Genomic DNA, 16,114 nt, shown 5'->3' on the forward strand with positions numbered 1-16,114 from the left:
TCGGACTCTGGAAATAAGGTATCATTACACCCGTCGACTTGGCTCTCCGGAGCAAATAAAGAACAATTGTTTTTACTGAAGTTGGAATTGCCGAAGAATGGGAAGTAAGTGGACTATAAGCTATTTGAGCGAGATAAGGCATAAACATAAACCGGATTTTTTTATTTTTTGCAGAAACAAAGCAAGATTCAGAGTTTGTCCAAAACTTTCAAGCTCACTTTGGATTTGATAATCTGTTCATAGTAGACCTAGTGGGAAGAAGTGGGGGATTAGCGTTTTTCTATAATAATGAGTATCAGGTTAAGGTATTATATTCTAGCAACTGAATGATTGATGTGGAAGCGGAGGCTCTGGGCAAAACGGCTTATCTTACTTTTGTGTATGGGGATCCAGTTCAAAAAATGCGGGAACAAGTGTGGGAACGGTTAACTAGATATGGACTGTCGCGATTCGAACCCTGGTTCATTATTGGTGATCTCAATGAGATTACTGGAAATCATGAAAAAGATGGAGGATCTATGAGGGGTGCAGATTCTTTTATTCCTTTTAATAACATGATAAGAAATAGTGGTTGATTAGAATTTCCGGCTAGGGGAAACAAAATGTCATGGCAAGGGAGAAGAGGAAAAGGGAAAGGGGCAGTGATGGTTAGATGTCGTTTAGACCGTCCTTTAGCAAATGAAGAGTGGCATACTCTATTTTCATGTTCTTTTACAGAATATCTTGGGATGGTGGCTTCTGATCATCGGCCAGTGTTGGCTTATCTAGAAGATAAAGTTCCCAGGAGGAAAGGACAATTTCGGTTCGATAAGAGGTGGATTGGACAAGCGGGTCTTCTGGAATCAATTACAATGGGTTGGATAGACTATAACAAAGGAAAAGTAGAAGGGGGAGCAGAGAGTATAGTGGCAAAAATTAGTAATTGTCGTCATGAAATTGCTAAATGGGGTAAAAATAATCCACCTTATGGAAAAGAAAAAATAAATGTGTTACAACAAGCACTTGAAGAGGTACAAACAGATAATACCAGGTCTCAAGAGGATATTTTGGAGGTGTTTAGAAAATTACAAGATGCATATAAGGATGAAAAAGATTACTGGCACCAGAAAAGCAGGAACATGTGGTATTCATCTAGGGATCTTAACACAAAATTTTTTCACGCTTTAACTAAGCAACGGCGGGTTCGTAACAGAATTGTTGGACTACATGATGCTGATGATAATTAGATTACAGAGGATAATGGTGTGGAAAAGGTGGCAATAGATTATTTCGAAGATGTATTTAGTACCACCTCCCCATTGGAATTCGATAGTTTCTTGACAGAGGTTACACCGGGTATCACTCCTCAGATGAATCAACGTTTGTTGAGGCTAGCGACAGAGGAGGAGGTTAAAGAAGCTTTGTTTATGATGCACCCAGAAAAGGCGCTAGGACTGGACGTCATAACAGCTCTATTTTTCCAACACTCTGGGTATATTATTAAGAATTATTTGGTAGGAATGGTGAATAATTTCTTGGTTTTGGGAGAAATGGATGCACGATTAAATATTACTAATATTTGTATGATCCCAAAAACTGAGAGACCTACAAGGATGACGGAATTGAGGCCAATCAGTCTCTGTAATGTAGGATATAAAATTATTTCAAAGGTTTTGTGTCAGCGATTGAAAATCTATCTTCCCTTACTCTTATCCGAAACTCAATCGGAATTCGTGGCAGGTAGGTTGATTTCTGATAATATTCTTATCGCCCAGGAAATGTTCCACGGATTGCGGACCAATAAAGCATGTCTAGGAAATTATATGACAATTAAAATGCGTATGTAGAGTGGAATGGGAGTTTATTAAGGCCTTATTGCAGAAAATGGGTTTTGACCTTCATTGGATTAAATTGATGATCGAATGTATTACATCGGTTCAATATCGGGTTCTCATAAATGGACAACCACCTGGCCTCATTGTTCCACATAAGAGCTTACGTCAAGGAGATCCTTTATCGCCTTATTTATTTATTCTATGCACTGAGGTTTTAATTGCAAATATAAAAAAAGGCAGAAAGAGGGCAATAACTTACGGGAATGAAGGTAGCTAGAGCTTGCCCATCGATATCTCATTTGCTTTTTGCGGATGATAGTCTCTTCTTTTGTAAAGCTCAAAAAGAAGAGTGTCAAACCATTCTTAAGATTTTAAAGGAATATGAGGCAGTTTCAGGGCATCTAATAAATTTTGATAAGTCTTTCATTCAATTTGGACTTAGGATTGAAGAATCCGTCAGACATGAATTAAGGGATATTTTGAAAATTCAAAATCTTGGAGGAATGGGATCCTACCTTGGTTTACCAGAAAATCTGGGGGGATCAAAGATCCAAGTTTTTAGCTTTGTACATTATCGTTTAAATAATTGAGTCAATGGGTGAACTTTCAAGTTTTTCACAAAAGGAAGAAAGGAAGTGATCATTAAATCAGTGGTTACGGCATTACCAAATCATACGATGTCCTGCTATCGTTTACCTAAGGCAACTGTGAAAAAACTGACAAGCGCAGTATCACAATTCTGGTGGAGTCCAGGGAGAAGTACAAGAGGCATGCACTGTAAATCATGGGACAAAGTATGTGTAGATAAGGATGAAGGAGGTTTGGGCTTTAAAGACATCATTGATTTCAACACAGTGATGCTTGGTAAGTAGTTATGGCGTCTAATAGAGAGGTCAAATACTTTATTCTCTCGAGTTTTCAAAGGGCGGTATTACAGGTATGCCGCACCTTTGGAACCGATTCGTTTATATTCTCCGTCATATGGCTGGCGGAGTTTTGTCTCTGCTAGATCTCTGGTAAGCAAAGGACTAATCAAACAGGTGGGATCAGATTCTTCTATATATGTATGGAATGATCTATGGCTCCCAACCACTCGCCCGAGACCAGCTAATAAAACCAACACAATTTATACCCGGACATTACAGTGAAGTCTCTCATTTACTCTACCTCATGCACTTGGAATTCACATGCAATTTGGGCTTTGGTGGATCCACAGGATGCAAAACTTATAGAAAGTATACCACTGAACAGGGTCTCAGAGGGTAGATAGAGATGGATGGCACTTCACAAAAAATGGAAAATATACAGTCAAATCAATTTATCAGGTAGAATGGATCTATCCAGATAGGGAAAGACCACCATTACTGATTGGCCCCACAGTTGATGTTCTGAAGGCTTTCTGTTGGAAAATACGGTGTCCACCAAAGTTTAAACATTTCCTATGACAATTAGTGACATGGTGTATAGCAGTAAAGAAGAATTTACAAGCGAGGGGGATGAAAGGAGATATTTGTTGTGTAAGATGTGGAGCCAACGAGGTATCGATAAACCATGTGTTTTTTGAATGCCCTCCAGCAATTCATGTTTGGGCTCTCTCGAAGATACCATCAAATCCAGATATTTTTCCAACAAGTTCTCTTTTCACAAACATGGATCATCTTTTATGAAGAGTTTTCCCGAAGATGGAAAATCATCAGTTTGCATGGATACTATGGTACATCTGGAAAGCTAGGAATAATAAAGTTTTCAGTAATCTGGATATGGATCCTATGGATACGTTTAAATTGGCAAAAACTGAATCAACACTGTGGGCTGAGGCACAAATATTGAATGAACAGAGGACAATACCACAAATAGTGGATACGATCCTACCGTCAATTCCAGGAAGATGGTGTTTTACAGATGGCTCATGAAAAGAGGGTGATACCTTTTCAGGACAAGGTTGGTTCATCACCTTAGAAGGATTTGATGGATTGTTGGGGGCGAGGAATGTTAGGGTTAGTCTCTCTCCCCTTCATGCGGAGATGTAAGCGCTACCCTGGGCAATGGAATGTATGAGAAATTTACGTTAATTTCAGGTTACGTTTGCAACGGATTGTTCTCAATTGGTGAAGATGGTTTCAGAACCAGAAGAATGACCAGTTTTTGCAAATTATTTAGAAGATGTCAAGATCCTGAAAGAGAGTTTCACCCGATCAGCGATTATCTATGTACCAAGGACGCAAAATTCAATGGCGGATAGACTAGTACGCAGTGTTAAGATGCAATCGTCTTTTGTCGTTCACATGGATGCAGATCACCCGGTTTGGTTTACAAAGTCAGTACGAGTCTGTATACGTTGATGACAAAAAAAAATAATATATATATATATATATAGGTACTCCCGTAAAAAAATTGTTTTTTGAAAACCCTTTAAATTTTAATGATGGTATGTTTTTTTCTAAATATATTTTTTTTCTTAACTCACATTTCATAGTTTATTACTTATGAGATATTGGATCTAAACTCTAAAATAACAAGCTTAACATAATCAAAAAGAAAAATTAACTGGAAATGCACATAGTATATGTTAATATTCATAAATATTTTTTAAACTTGTTCTTTATGAACATATATTATACCGATCTGAATCCTCATTATTACAAAATTAAGAAATCACTACAATCAACTAGGCTTCATATTCTAGTCTACTTATTTATTTTTATTAAATATTATTTTAATAATTTCTCATTCAGCATATAATCTGATTATTAAGGACATTTATAAACGCAGCGACATTTTTCCTATTTTTTGGCCCAATACAAGTACCAACTCCGTTGACATTTTTTCTCTTGCACAAATAGACACAACTTGAACCGGAACATGTAGCACTATGTGAAACATAACCTCCAGGAATCGTATGTTCCTTGGTATTTAGAATTTCAGTACAATTTTTGTTTACATATGTTTCATTCGCCATTAAACCTGATAGAATATAACGAAGACATAAAAATATTAGTTTATATATATTGAACAAAATAAAGTGTAGGAGTATTATATATTTATAAATATATGATAGGTTGGATCAGTGAATAAAAGCATAACAAGACTTTAAGAGGTAAGTGGTTACATAATAGTTCAACCAGAAAGCAAGAAGAAGTAATAAGATAAAGTGGTTAAAAAAACTAAGAAAATCATTTTAATTGTAGCTTTTGATATTTTTTTGTGTTTGGTAACAATGAAAATTGTACAACTTACTGAAACAGTAAAAAGTTACTAATCAAAACAAATATAATGGTTAGAATAACTAAAAATATCTATTTTGTGAAATATATTACATATATATATATATATATATATATTGGTTCAGTTATATAATATTATATTTCAAAGCTGCTTTTAATTAACAAAAATAAATTATAGTCGAAGAAAATTAACTACTTTAAATTTTAAATAAAAATACACTTATAATTTTTACATTGTCCTATCATTTTTACTAGAATAACGAGGATCAATGTAATAATAGAGTTTGCTTTCTCTTAGTAGATTCAATAAGTAAACCAAAACGAAAACATTAAACTATGAAAAGATTTGTAAGCCTATTTTTTATGTTAGTGTCCTTATGTCACTATCCAGGTTTGAATTTAACGTTAAATTGTGATGATTTTTTTTGGTCTAAAAACTGTGACGATTTGTATAAATATTACTGTCAAAATGCATAGTTTGCGTAAAATTAAATATTCAAACCTATTGCAATGATGTAGAAGGTAGCTATAATGGGACTCGCGATTTGAAAGAGTTTCTTCATCTCAAGTGCTTTGACCAAATTGATAATGATTTTTGGGGTTAGAAAAAACTATTATATTAAGAAAACTTAAACGTATATCATCTTTTATACATCTAATTTAATTTATATACCTCCTTAAATTTTGGTTTGACAGATGTCGCTCACCATTGATTTCTGGTTTTTCTAATATTTGTTTTAAAAAAAAAATTACAACTACTTTTTTGGTTTTTTTCAACCCCACAATTAAAGTAAAATATAATTTTTCATTGGTGACTTAGTTTAGAGGATAATAGTTTTTTTTTAAAATATGAATCTCACTATTTAAAATATGTGGAAACAAAATAAAATAAAAAAACACGAAACCTATCTCGGGACAAGGAGAACTCATCCACCAAACCTATCTCGAGAACATCTACTCACCCACATAAAATCCTAAGGAGCTTAGAGCACTTAGATTGGTTTTGATATTCAAAAGGTTCTCAACCAATCAAAATTAATATTTATAACATATTTTAATGTAATTAAATCTAGTTTTTGAAAATAATTGAACCAAAACCACGTGATGGTGGTCTACTAACAGCCGACTTGGGTTGCTAAGCAATCTGATTCGAAGGTACTCCACTATATTCCATCATGTGATCACGTGGTATGGGCCTATTGCTAACAAACCATTTGAATACCCGTAAAGAGCCTATCCGTAGATTTTACCTTTATTTGGGGATTAATCTAAACCCTTTCATATGTTTACGATACTCACAGTTTAAACAAAAATCTATGTATAATAGAAAACCTAATTTTTATTTTTTTACTAACATCATCATTTTTATAGGAAAAAAATGATAATCCAACAGATACGATCTTTTTTATATATAAACATGACATCATCAAAATATTTTACCAATGAACGTTTCTTTTTGGATACACCCTTTCAATGCATCTGTAACTTTTTACTAATCATTGCAATTGTGTGTTAACAATCACAACTCTTCACTAACCAATGTAAAGTTAGCGAAGTTACCAAAATATGCAAAAGTAATGTTACAGAAAGGCTGCAAGCATAATTTCACTGAGAGAGTATAAGTTGATAAAATCATTGTATGGGCTTAAGCAAGAACATAAGAAGTGACATCACAGATTTGATGAGGTTGCCTTATCAAGTGATTTCAAGTTAACTAGTATGCCATGTGTTTATGTAGAAAATTGACGAGTCCATTAATGAAATATCGTTTGTTTGTATGTTGATGACATGTTTATCTTTGATACTGACTTCATAAAAGTAAAGCTTACAAAAACATATTATTGTCATCAAGTTTTGCAATGAAAGACATAAGGGAGGTGGATGTGATTCTTGAAATTTAAATCACATGCATGCAAAAGCCCAGTTGCGACACCTTGACATTAAATATTGTGTTGTATGTGAGTTGATCATTCACCGGGTGATTACCATAAAGTTTGTTTGGTCTGAATGTAATGTACTAGATCAGTTGACGAAATGAGTTAGAAGGTTGGTAGCTAAGTGTGTTAAATAAATTAGTTCAAAAAATCCATTTAAATTTTTAATTGTGGAATACCCAATTTCCTTCTAATACAACATTAGAGGCTGAATTCAATGTGGAAACCATATATGAAGCATACGTTTATATCATCCCAAGGTACGTGTTTGGACATGTATGTTGAAATGTTATTCTTAATAGATACCATGAAAAATTGCATTTGCATGATTAAAAGTATTTACAAATATGAGTGTGAAGTGATGATGCTTCAATAAGTTGGGACTTGGCTTTGTATACATTCATGAATGGATAATACACATGACTTATAATAGTGTCGAGTAAACACTTAGCGTAGTGTGGAAATACGTGTGTATTATCTTCATGTGCCCAAAATGACTTATAATAGTATCGAGTAAACAAGTATTAGAATATTGTTTCAAAAAAAATCTTAGAAATTTTTATTTATGCACGAGTTTAATATATGTATTAATTGTTTATTGAATATGTGATTCCAGTTAAATAAGAAAAAGATTGTTGGAAATTTAAGTAAATTCTTGCAACCGCTTGAGTTAAGCATTGCAATTTTTTAGATTAAGATCAATTGCAATTTTTTGTGCTTGTAACTATTAGTCATAAAATGTTACAATTTTTGGTGATAAACCATTGCAAATGTGGATGTTTTGAGCCATTATGATTAACATTGTGACCTTTTGGTTAACTGTTCCAGCTGTTGGTGTTAAGAATTGTAATTCTTGGTGATAATAATTGTAACTCTAACCACTATAATTGTTAATACTAATCATTGCAACCCTTTATAATTTATTTAAAAAGTTGTGGGTTTTGGTAAATCATAACTTAATAACAATAAGAAATCAGAAACTATCGGTTAGATAAATAGAATGTTCATCATTCAAAGATAGTCAAATATTTTTGAAGAAACACATATACACTAAAACTCTATTTGTTAATATTCTATCCTACCTTACAAAAAAAAAGAGATTTTGATTGTTTTATCATACAAAATGATACGTGTAAACCGAAAGCTTCGAGTATAGTCGAAATGCTCTTGAACAAAAATAAACTCGATGTGATTCAGTCATTATCCACAATTTAAATATATAATTAGTATTTTTAAATTGCATTTAAAATGAATATCACTCCCCCTGCAAACCGCAGGGTCCAAATCCTAGTGTTAATAATAACTGTACCACCAATAAAGAAATAACGGGTGTTATAAGTTTCCCATTAAGACCTCATGTTAAATGAGAACCCCTTCTCCATACTCTTTTTATACTTTTTTAATTTTTTATTATTTTTTTTGTGCGAAAATTCCATAGATAAATCATCAACAGAGATGCTTTAAGAAGTCCATGCACTTTTCTATATGGTTGGAAGGATAGAAACTCCTGCAGGCTTGAAGACTACTCCAACGGTTATCTTCAAACAAATGATGATTCACCCATCTTTTTTTAAAGGTTATCTTGAATGATTTTTGGCCCTAGATTGTTACTTGAAAATGTAATTGCATTCTAACCAAACACAGTGAAAAATAACAACAACAAAAAAAACCTCACGTGGTCGGATAAATTATGTACACCTCACTTGTTTTTACTAGGCCCTGTTTAGGTTTTAAAAACATGTCTTAGACCACTTGTAATGTTGTACAGGATAGTCTACATTCATAAACAAAACACGAAAGTAGACAAATAATTAGATCAGAATTGATCACTAAATTTGACTCTGAGGTCGCAATAATAACCGTAATATAAACCAAATCTGTGTTCATTTCTATTCATCCGCTTTTTTCCTTTTCTTAGAATTGTCAGAGAATTATGAGAATGATGGGGTTTTCCATGTATCTTTTTGTTCTTCTTGTCTTAGGTTTTGGTCTTGCACAAAATCCGTCAGGTAAAAAAAAAAAAAGAAGAAGCTAATTTAATTTGAAACCAAAAAAGATATCTAAACAAAGTCGGTTTAGTTTTTTTCAAACAATTCTTCTTGGTTTTTATTCTTACAGGATTCACCAGTTTAACTTGTGGTGCTCCGATGGGAACTAGCTTCCTAGAAAAAGCAACAAATATAACATACAGCTCTGATGCGCCTTACATCGATACCGGCATTGGCAGGAGCATCAAATCATCGTACCAGAGCAAATCAGAGCAACAAACATGGTATATAGAGAGTATAGAAAACATTATCAAGATCAAACTAGGTATAGGTAACTAATTGTTTAACTTCTTCCGCAAGGTACCTCCGGAGTTTTCCACAGAGCTCTAGAAGCTGCTATACCTTCAACCTGACCACAGGCGATAAGTATCTGATCAGGGCCATTTTCTTCCATGGTGGTTATGACACAAGACCCTCTACTAAGTTCGATCTCCACCTCGGGCCTAACAAATGGGCGACAGTTTCAACCGCCGAGGAGACCAAATCTGAAACCTTTGAAATCATACACATATTGGCCACTAGCAGGTTACAAGTCTGTCTCGTCAAAACAGAGGATTCAACGCCATTCATCTCCGCTATAGAGCTGCGTAAACTCACCAGCAAAGCGTACGCGAACGAGTCGGGTCCTTGCAGACTTTCTTGAGAGCAGACATTGGCTCCTTCTCTAAACAATCTTTAAGGTTTTAGTTTCAAGTTCATGTTAAAAAACAATGAAACGAACAAGTACTAAACATGCCCTTATATATTGTTTTAGGTACGGATCTGGTGTCTATGGAGCAGATGTCTTTGATCGTATTTGGCTGCCATACAACTCCGAAAACTGGTCACAGATTAGAACCGATAATAGTGTAGACAACGATAATGGATTTAAGGTGCCAGAAAATGTTATGGCCACGGCCTCTGTTCCAACAGACCCCGACGCTCATATGAACATTTCGCTAACCGGTTTGCACCAGACATCACGGTTCTACGTCTGCCTACACTTCTCAGAGATCCAAGAGCTCGGTCCCAATGACACCAGAGAGTTTAAGGTGATGTACAACGGAAGGCTCATCATAGATCCCTTTAAGCCAATAAGTTTCTATACTAGTTCCTTTATCGGAGATGAACTCGGTCCGAACGCAAATGGACAGTGCACATTTTCGCTTCAAAAGACTGCGAGTTCCACACTGCCTCCTCTGCTCAACGCCATGGAGGTTTACATGGTGAACTCGTTATCGCAGAATGAAACCGATACAAAAGAAGGTTATATAAATAATTATAATTTTTTGAACAAACTATTTTTATGATCTGGACCAAAAAAATATACTAACCTAAGCAAAATGGTAATCAGTTGATACGATGATAAACATCAAGTTGAGTTGCGGCATCAGTAAGGTTGACTGGCAAGGAGATCCATGCGTACCGCGGGATTACATGTGGTCTGGTGTTAACTGCAGTTACATTGACAGTGAGCAACCAAAGATCATTTCATTGTAAGTGTTGAGTTTGTTCTGTTTCTAGAACTGAATATGATTTGTTCTTCACAAAAAAAGGTTTTAAAAATCTTTGGCATATGGAAATAGGAACTTGACTACCCATGGCTTAACCGGGGAGATACAGGAATCCATATCAAACCTAAGTACTTTACAAGTTCTGTAAGTATAATGTACATAGCAGGAGAAGTTGTTATTTGAGAAAATATTGTCATGGGTTTGGAATTTTTATGTTTTTTATTGCAGTGATTTTTCTAACAACAGCCTGATTGGTCCGGTCCCGGAATTCCTAGCTCATATGACAAGTTTAAAAGTCATGTAAGTTGTTAGAATGTAAAATTTATCGTTTATACACAAGACAAAAACTAACATGTAATAACCTCTGTTTTTGACTCCGCTTCTTGCAGAAATCTGTCAAGCAATTTGCTATATGGTTCAATTCCTACTAGTCTCCTAGATAAAGTGCAAAGAGGATTGGTTTCACTGAGGTAACTAATTAAATCTTCAAACCTTTCTGGTCAAATGTGTTTTACAATATTTACCTCCGTGAAAAAACTCTAGCATCGAAGGAAATCCTGGAATATGTTCCTCTGCTTCATGCGCAACCACAAACAAGAAGAAGACGAAGACGAAAACCATGGTTATTGCATCAGTTGCTGCATCAATATTTTTGATCTTAGTCATTTTTTTAGTTATCCTCAAGAGGAGAGCCAAGCTTGGTCGTTATCCCAATTCAGGTACGTACCAAATTATGCGCTTTTGACTAAATTAAAAGTAAGAGAATCAATCAACTATTAATATTCTGATAATGATTTTATAGATGATGATGATAATAATCTTCAGCAGTGCAACAATCAAAGTAGCTTCTCAGAAATGGCAAACAACATGTTCACGTATGAAGACTTGGCGCAAGCGACCGATAACTTCTCCAATGTCAACCTCATTGGCCAAGGCGGGTTTGGTTATGTTCATAAAGGAGTTCTTCCCGATGGAACGGAGGTTGCGATTAAGCAGCTTAAAGCTGGAAGAAGACAAGGGGAACGGAAGTTTCGGGTAGAGATATAGATTATAAGTAGAGTCCATCACAGGCATCTTGTGTCCCTCCTTGGTTACTGCGTAACCGGAACTCAAAGATTGCTTGTCTATGAGTTTTTGCCCAATAAAACACTGGAGTTTCATTTGCATGGTACGTGCGATTAATGGTTTCCGAGAATTAATTTCGCCACCTTGCGTTACACTATATGGTAAAACTAGGGGTTGGTCCGTCGTACGGGCAGATGAGTTTACACTAAAACTATTTTATATTAGAATATATTTTAATTTTATAAAATATTTGAAATTTTACTTTATACTGAAAATAATAAACGTAATCTGTTTTTATTCTAAAATTATATAGTAGGTTTAATTAAATTTTGTTGGTTTGAGCTGAAAGATCACTAACAATGTTTTTGTAAGAGAACACAAAATTATTAAATTAAAAAATGAAAGAAAATGTAATGATTTCTATGTTTTTCTATTTTATTTCTATTTCAATTTGATATAGTTGAAAAAATCTAAATTAAAAATAACTAATATTTTTTTTCTAAAATTATCAGATTGGAATATTATTATAATAACTAATTTTCACGATAATAAATTAATATACCCACCTCCAAGCTAAACCAATTGAATATCAAATGTAATGTGATAAAATTATAAAATGTTATACTTCAAAGTAATATATAAAAAATTTCAATAATGTAATAAATAATAATTAGTATACACTCCCTCCGTTTCATATTAAGTGTCGTTTTAGAGATTGTTTTTCGTTACAAAATAAGTATCGTTTTCGGTTTTCAATGCAAAATTTATTAATTTTATGCAAAATTTGTTTTTCAATTGGTTGAAATATGGTTAGGTATATAGGTAATAGTGTTTTTTTATAGGAAATGCACAACATTAATTATTTCCTTAATCTGTGTGCAGAAACCTAAAATGACACTTATAATGAAACATATTGAGTATTATGTAACAACAAATGATGTTTTATAATATATGTTTTTTCATTTTGTATTAGATTTTCAATTTGTAAAGAACTTTTCTTTTGTTTTTAGTGTTTTACTAATTATAGTTTGTAAATATTTTAGAATTTATTCTAAAATATAATATTTGAATTTTGTATTAATATTGGTGTGATTTGTAATAATTTATTGTTAAACATTTGTTTTCATAATGATTTTTTAGCTACTTCATTTTCATAGTGATGTGCTCAGGTTGTTAATACAAACAAATCATAATCATCTACTACGGTTGACAATTATCAATCGAAAAGTTGAATTAAAAGTAATGTATGTTTAGTTTAATTATTATAATAATCAGTTGGTTTGTTTATTTTTTCATAGTAGAAAGATTAGTTTTTTGGAATGCTAAAGAGAATATCAGCAATATCAACTAAATGAGGATTTGGGGCGTTACGAAGCTGGCTTTACAAAATAATGTAATTTAGGTTTAGCGTTATAACTTCAACAATGTTAGATCGTTGGAAGCGAGTAGGAGTAAGGCAATGTGCGGTCAGATCAGACCAATTCATTTACTGGATGTCAAATTAGTAGACCGACAATTAAAAATAAAGTCTAAAATATGAAAACATGAGCCAATATGTGAAATGTAATGTTTCGAGAGTACACAAGATTTTGTGGACTGTAGAACTTACTATTTATGTTTAGTATAGTGACATGTTAATTTCCATTCTATTTTTTTTTATTTTTGTGTCTCTTAATTCAAATATACTTGTATTTTATGTGTTTATTTTATGATTAGTGGTAGGTTTACTTTCACATTGTGAATTATGTTTCTATATGATATATCTTTGCAGATTTTGGTTTCCTAGATTCCTAATTGTTTTTCTAGAATTATAGTGTTGTTAGAGGTATTTTACAGCCGTTACTAAACATTTGTTTGTTGTTGATTTATATTTTTAATCTATGTTTTGTTATACTTTTTATGTAAATTATTGTTCTGCATTCTCTTTAATTTTTTAGATTTTTCATTTTCGTTTCGGAGCATCTCTAACTCCACTATATTGTTCATCAAAAAAATTAGAGTAAAAGATATTCAACTCTACTCTATTTCTCACTTTTAGTAAAATAGAAAATGAGTTTAATTTATATAAAAAATAAAACATTTATTTTTGTTTATCACTATATTTATCATTCTAAAATAGAGTAACATTGGAGTAGAATCCAAATCTATTAAAAAACATAGATCATCGGAGACGGTTTTACAGTAATAGAAGAACTAATTGTACCAATTGGATGATGATTAATTGTGTAAACCAAAAAGCGTGTGAGTCTTCTCGGTAAAAAAATTTCAATATAAAAAATGTGAGAAAATGTTAAAGAAAAAACTAAAAGTGTTCTAGAAGTATAATGTGACGTAAAAAATATTCAAAAATATCTGCATGAAAATATGATTTTTAAAGTAGATAAGAAAAAATGAAGATGAATGGATTGAGCCACTCATGGGATAGACAAAAGAGAATTGTGTGCTTTAAAGGTGACATGTTATATTTCGACGTTTAACTGGGTCAATCTTTTTCTTAATTTCCATGACTACGTGGATAGTTTTACAGAACAATAAACAAATTATTTTTACAGTATAGATTGCTTCATGAAACTTGGTTGCTTCTTCTTCTAACGATTGTTCATGTGTGTTGTATGTATTTACATAGATAATAAGTACTAACATAGATACTAACATTTTGTTTGCAGATAGAACCCACAATTTTGATGAAAACAATAACACAATTTTGATGGACATCAACATTAGAATTTTTTATCTTCGTTTTATTTTAATGACTTTCATTGGATATTAAACTTCTGATCAAACCTTGTTGCATCTATCTCTTTGTATTTTCCTTTTACGCATGCCAAATATTTGTTCACATCATTAGTTATATTTAAAACAACAACACCCTGAACTCTTGTTCTTTCCATCTCGTCATCTTAGCGCCACTATCTTTTGTCCATATCTAAATCCAACGGGAACTGCAGCGTCACATCCCGATGATGAGGCGGGTCTTTTCGCTTTGCAATATAGTATAACCCAAGACTCTTTAGTAGTTTTAAGTAACTGAAAGAAAGGTACTGATTATTCCTTGTGGGACGTTTTTGTTGCTATAAGGGTGATCACAGAGTTATCGAACACACTGTCCACATAGATTCGGTTAATCCCAGATTCGTTCTTACCGGCATTATCTCCCTGTCGCTGCCAAAAGTCCAGTATTTAGAAATGCTTACCTTTATCAATCTTAAAAACATGACCGGACCTTTCCAACCATTTATTTCGCCATGGCCAAATCTGCAGTCCTTTAGCCTCAGTGGTCTCCGTCTCCATGGTCCTTGTCCGTCCAACACAGGCATACTTACAACATAAAAACAATTTCGGTTAGAGGAAACCAATGTACTGGTCCATTACCAGATTCAGAATCCATCTTGCCCCGTTTAAATTACCTTGAACTCGGCAACAATTTTTAACTGGAACTATACCATTAGAAATCGCTAATCTCAAGCTCATGGCGTATCTAACACCGTAAACCTAATAGGCTTGTAATTAAAATTATCAGGACTCATAATATACTGATTCAGAAGATAAAACTTTTATTTTGTTCCAACTAATAAACAATACAAATCTTAACTAAACAAATAAAGAATACTAAGAAAAGTGTTTTGTAAAAATCCTCAAACCAGTTCCACGAAAAAAATAAGTTGACATGTATGCAACAATACTCTTTCTGCAGAGTGTGACACAATAATAAGTTAATAACCTTCTTTTCTTGGCTTATGTAAGACTAATCCTCTTTGGGTATCAGTTAACAGCAGAGAGAGGAGATCTGGAGTCCGACACAGCTGCTACATAAACAGAGGAAGCACGTATAAGGTGTTGCTGCTCCTTTGCATCACCATTGGCGTGCTTCAACAGTTTCCCATCTTGAAACGCTCTCAGTAAATCTCAGATACTGGAATTCTAAGTGCCTCAATGGACTCAATGCTTGGTATGTCGTTTGGTCTTTTCCTGGGCGTTGAACACGAAGGTTCATCCACCTGTTTGCACCAAAGTCAACATTCCCATCGTCATGTAAAACCAGCTATAATGTCTGGTACCTTGCATTTTTCTGGGTTTGTTTAATGCAGATTGAAATCATGAAACTTACTAAGTTTTCATCAAGAAGATATTTCCCTGTGTTGTTTGTGATCTCTACAATCTTGTGACTGTGATCACTCTTGGGTTCTATCAAGTCTTCACAGCAGGGGATGATCATGGAGTTGATCTTAGAACATGCATCATTACTGGGTTTCAGCGAATCTGAGAAAAAAGGGTAAATTTTCAGCAAAACAACGAATAAAATTTGATCCAAATATGCAAATTTAAAGGAATTAGTTATCTCACGATTAACGGAAGTAAGAAGGCTGGTGTTAGCAACATCAAGAGAGGATGATACAGCGGATGAGTACTGAGAGCTTCGGTTTTCATTCGCATATATTCCTCCTATGTTTAAGATATTGAAGTGATAAGTGACTGACCAGTAATTCTTGAGCTTTCCTCCATTGATGTGCAATCATCAATGCTTTATCCGAGTTA

The 16,114-nt window shown here is 33.6% G+C and overlaps 1 protein-coding gene across 1 annotated transcript; it reads left to right on the forward strand.

Moving 5' to 3' along the window:
- The first annotated feature begins 8,587 nt into the window (after positions 1-8,587).
- On the forward strand, positions 8,588-11,708 carry LOC111212048 (LRR receptor-like serine/threonine-protein kinase IOS1). The gene is made up of 10 exons (XM_048744588.1): positions 8,588-8,981; positions 9,091-9,244; positions 9,321-9,700; positions 9,775-10,265; positions 10,354-10,495; positions 10,586-10,657; positions 10,742-10,813; positions 10,903-10,983; positions 11,057-11,232; positions 11,316-11,708. Exons 4-10 carry the CDS (start codon positions 9,908-9,910, stop codon positions 11,558-11,560), a joined length of 1,146 nt encoding a protein of 381 aa, XP_048600545.1. The 5' UTR covers positions 8,588-8,981; positions 9,091-9,244; positions 9,321-9,700; positions 9,775-9,907; the 3' UTR covers positions 11,561-11,708.
- The last annotated feature ends 4,406 nt before the right edge of the window (positions 11,709-16,114 follow it).

Source organism: Brassica napus, chromosome C1, assembly GCF_020379485.1.
Source record: "Brassica napus cultivar Da-Ae chromosome C1, Da-Ae, whole genome shotgun sequence".
NCBI classification, from domain to species: domain Eukaryota; kingdom Viridiplantae; phylum Streptophyta; class Magnoliopsida; order Brassicales; family Brassicaceae; genus Brassica; species Brassica napus.

Excerpts from the sequence above, each read along its gene's own strand:
- LOC111212048 (XM_048744588.1), top strand. The coding sequence starts at position 9,908 with ATGGCCACGGCCTCTGTTCCAACAGACCCCGACGCTCATATGAACATT. Across the intron at positions 10,496-10,585 it reads CAACCAAAGATCATTTCATT|GAACTTGACTACCCATGGCT; the intron begins GTAAGTGTTGAG and ends ATATGGAAATAG. Across the intron at positions 11,233-11,315 it reads TGGTCGTTATCCCAATTCAG|ATGATGATGATAATAATCTT; the intron begins GTACGTACCAAA and ends ATGATTTTATAG.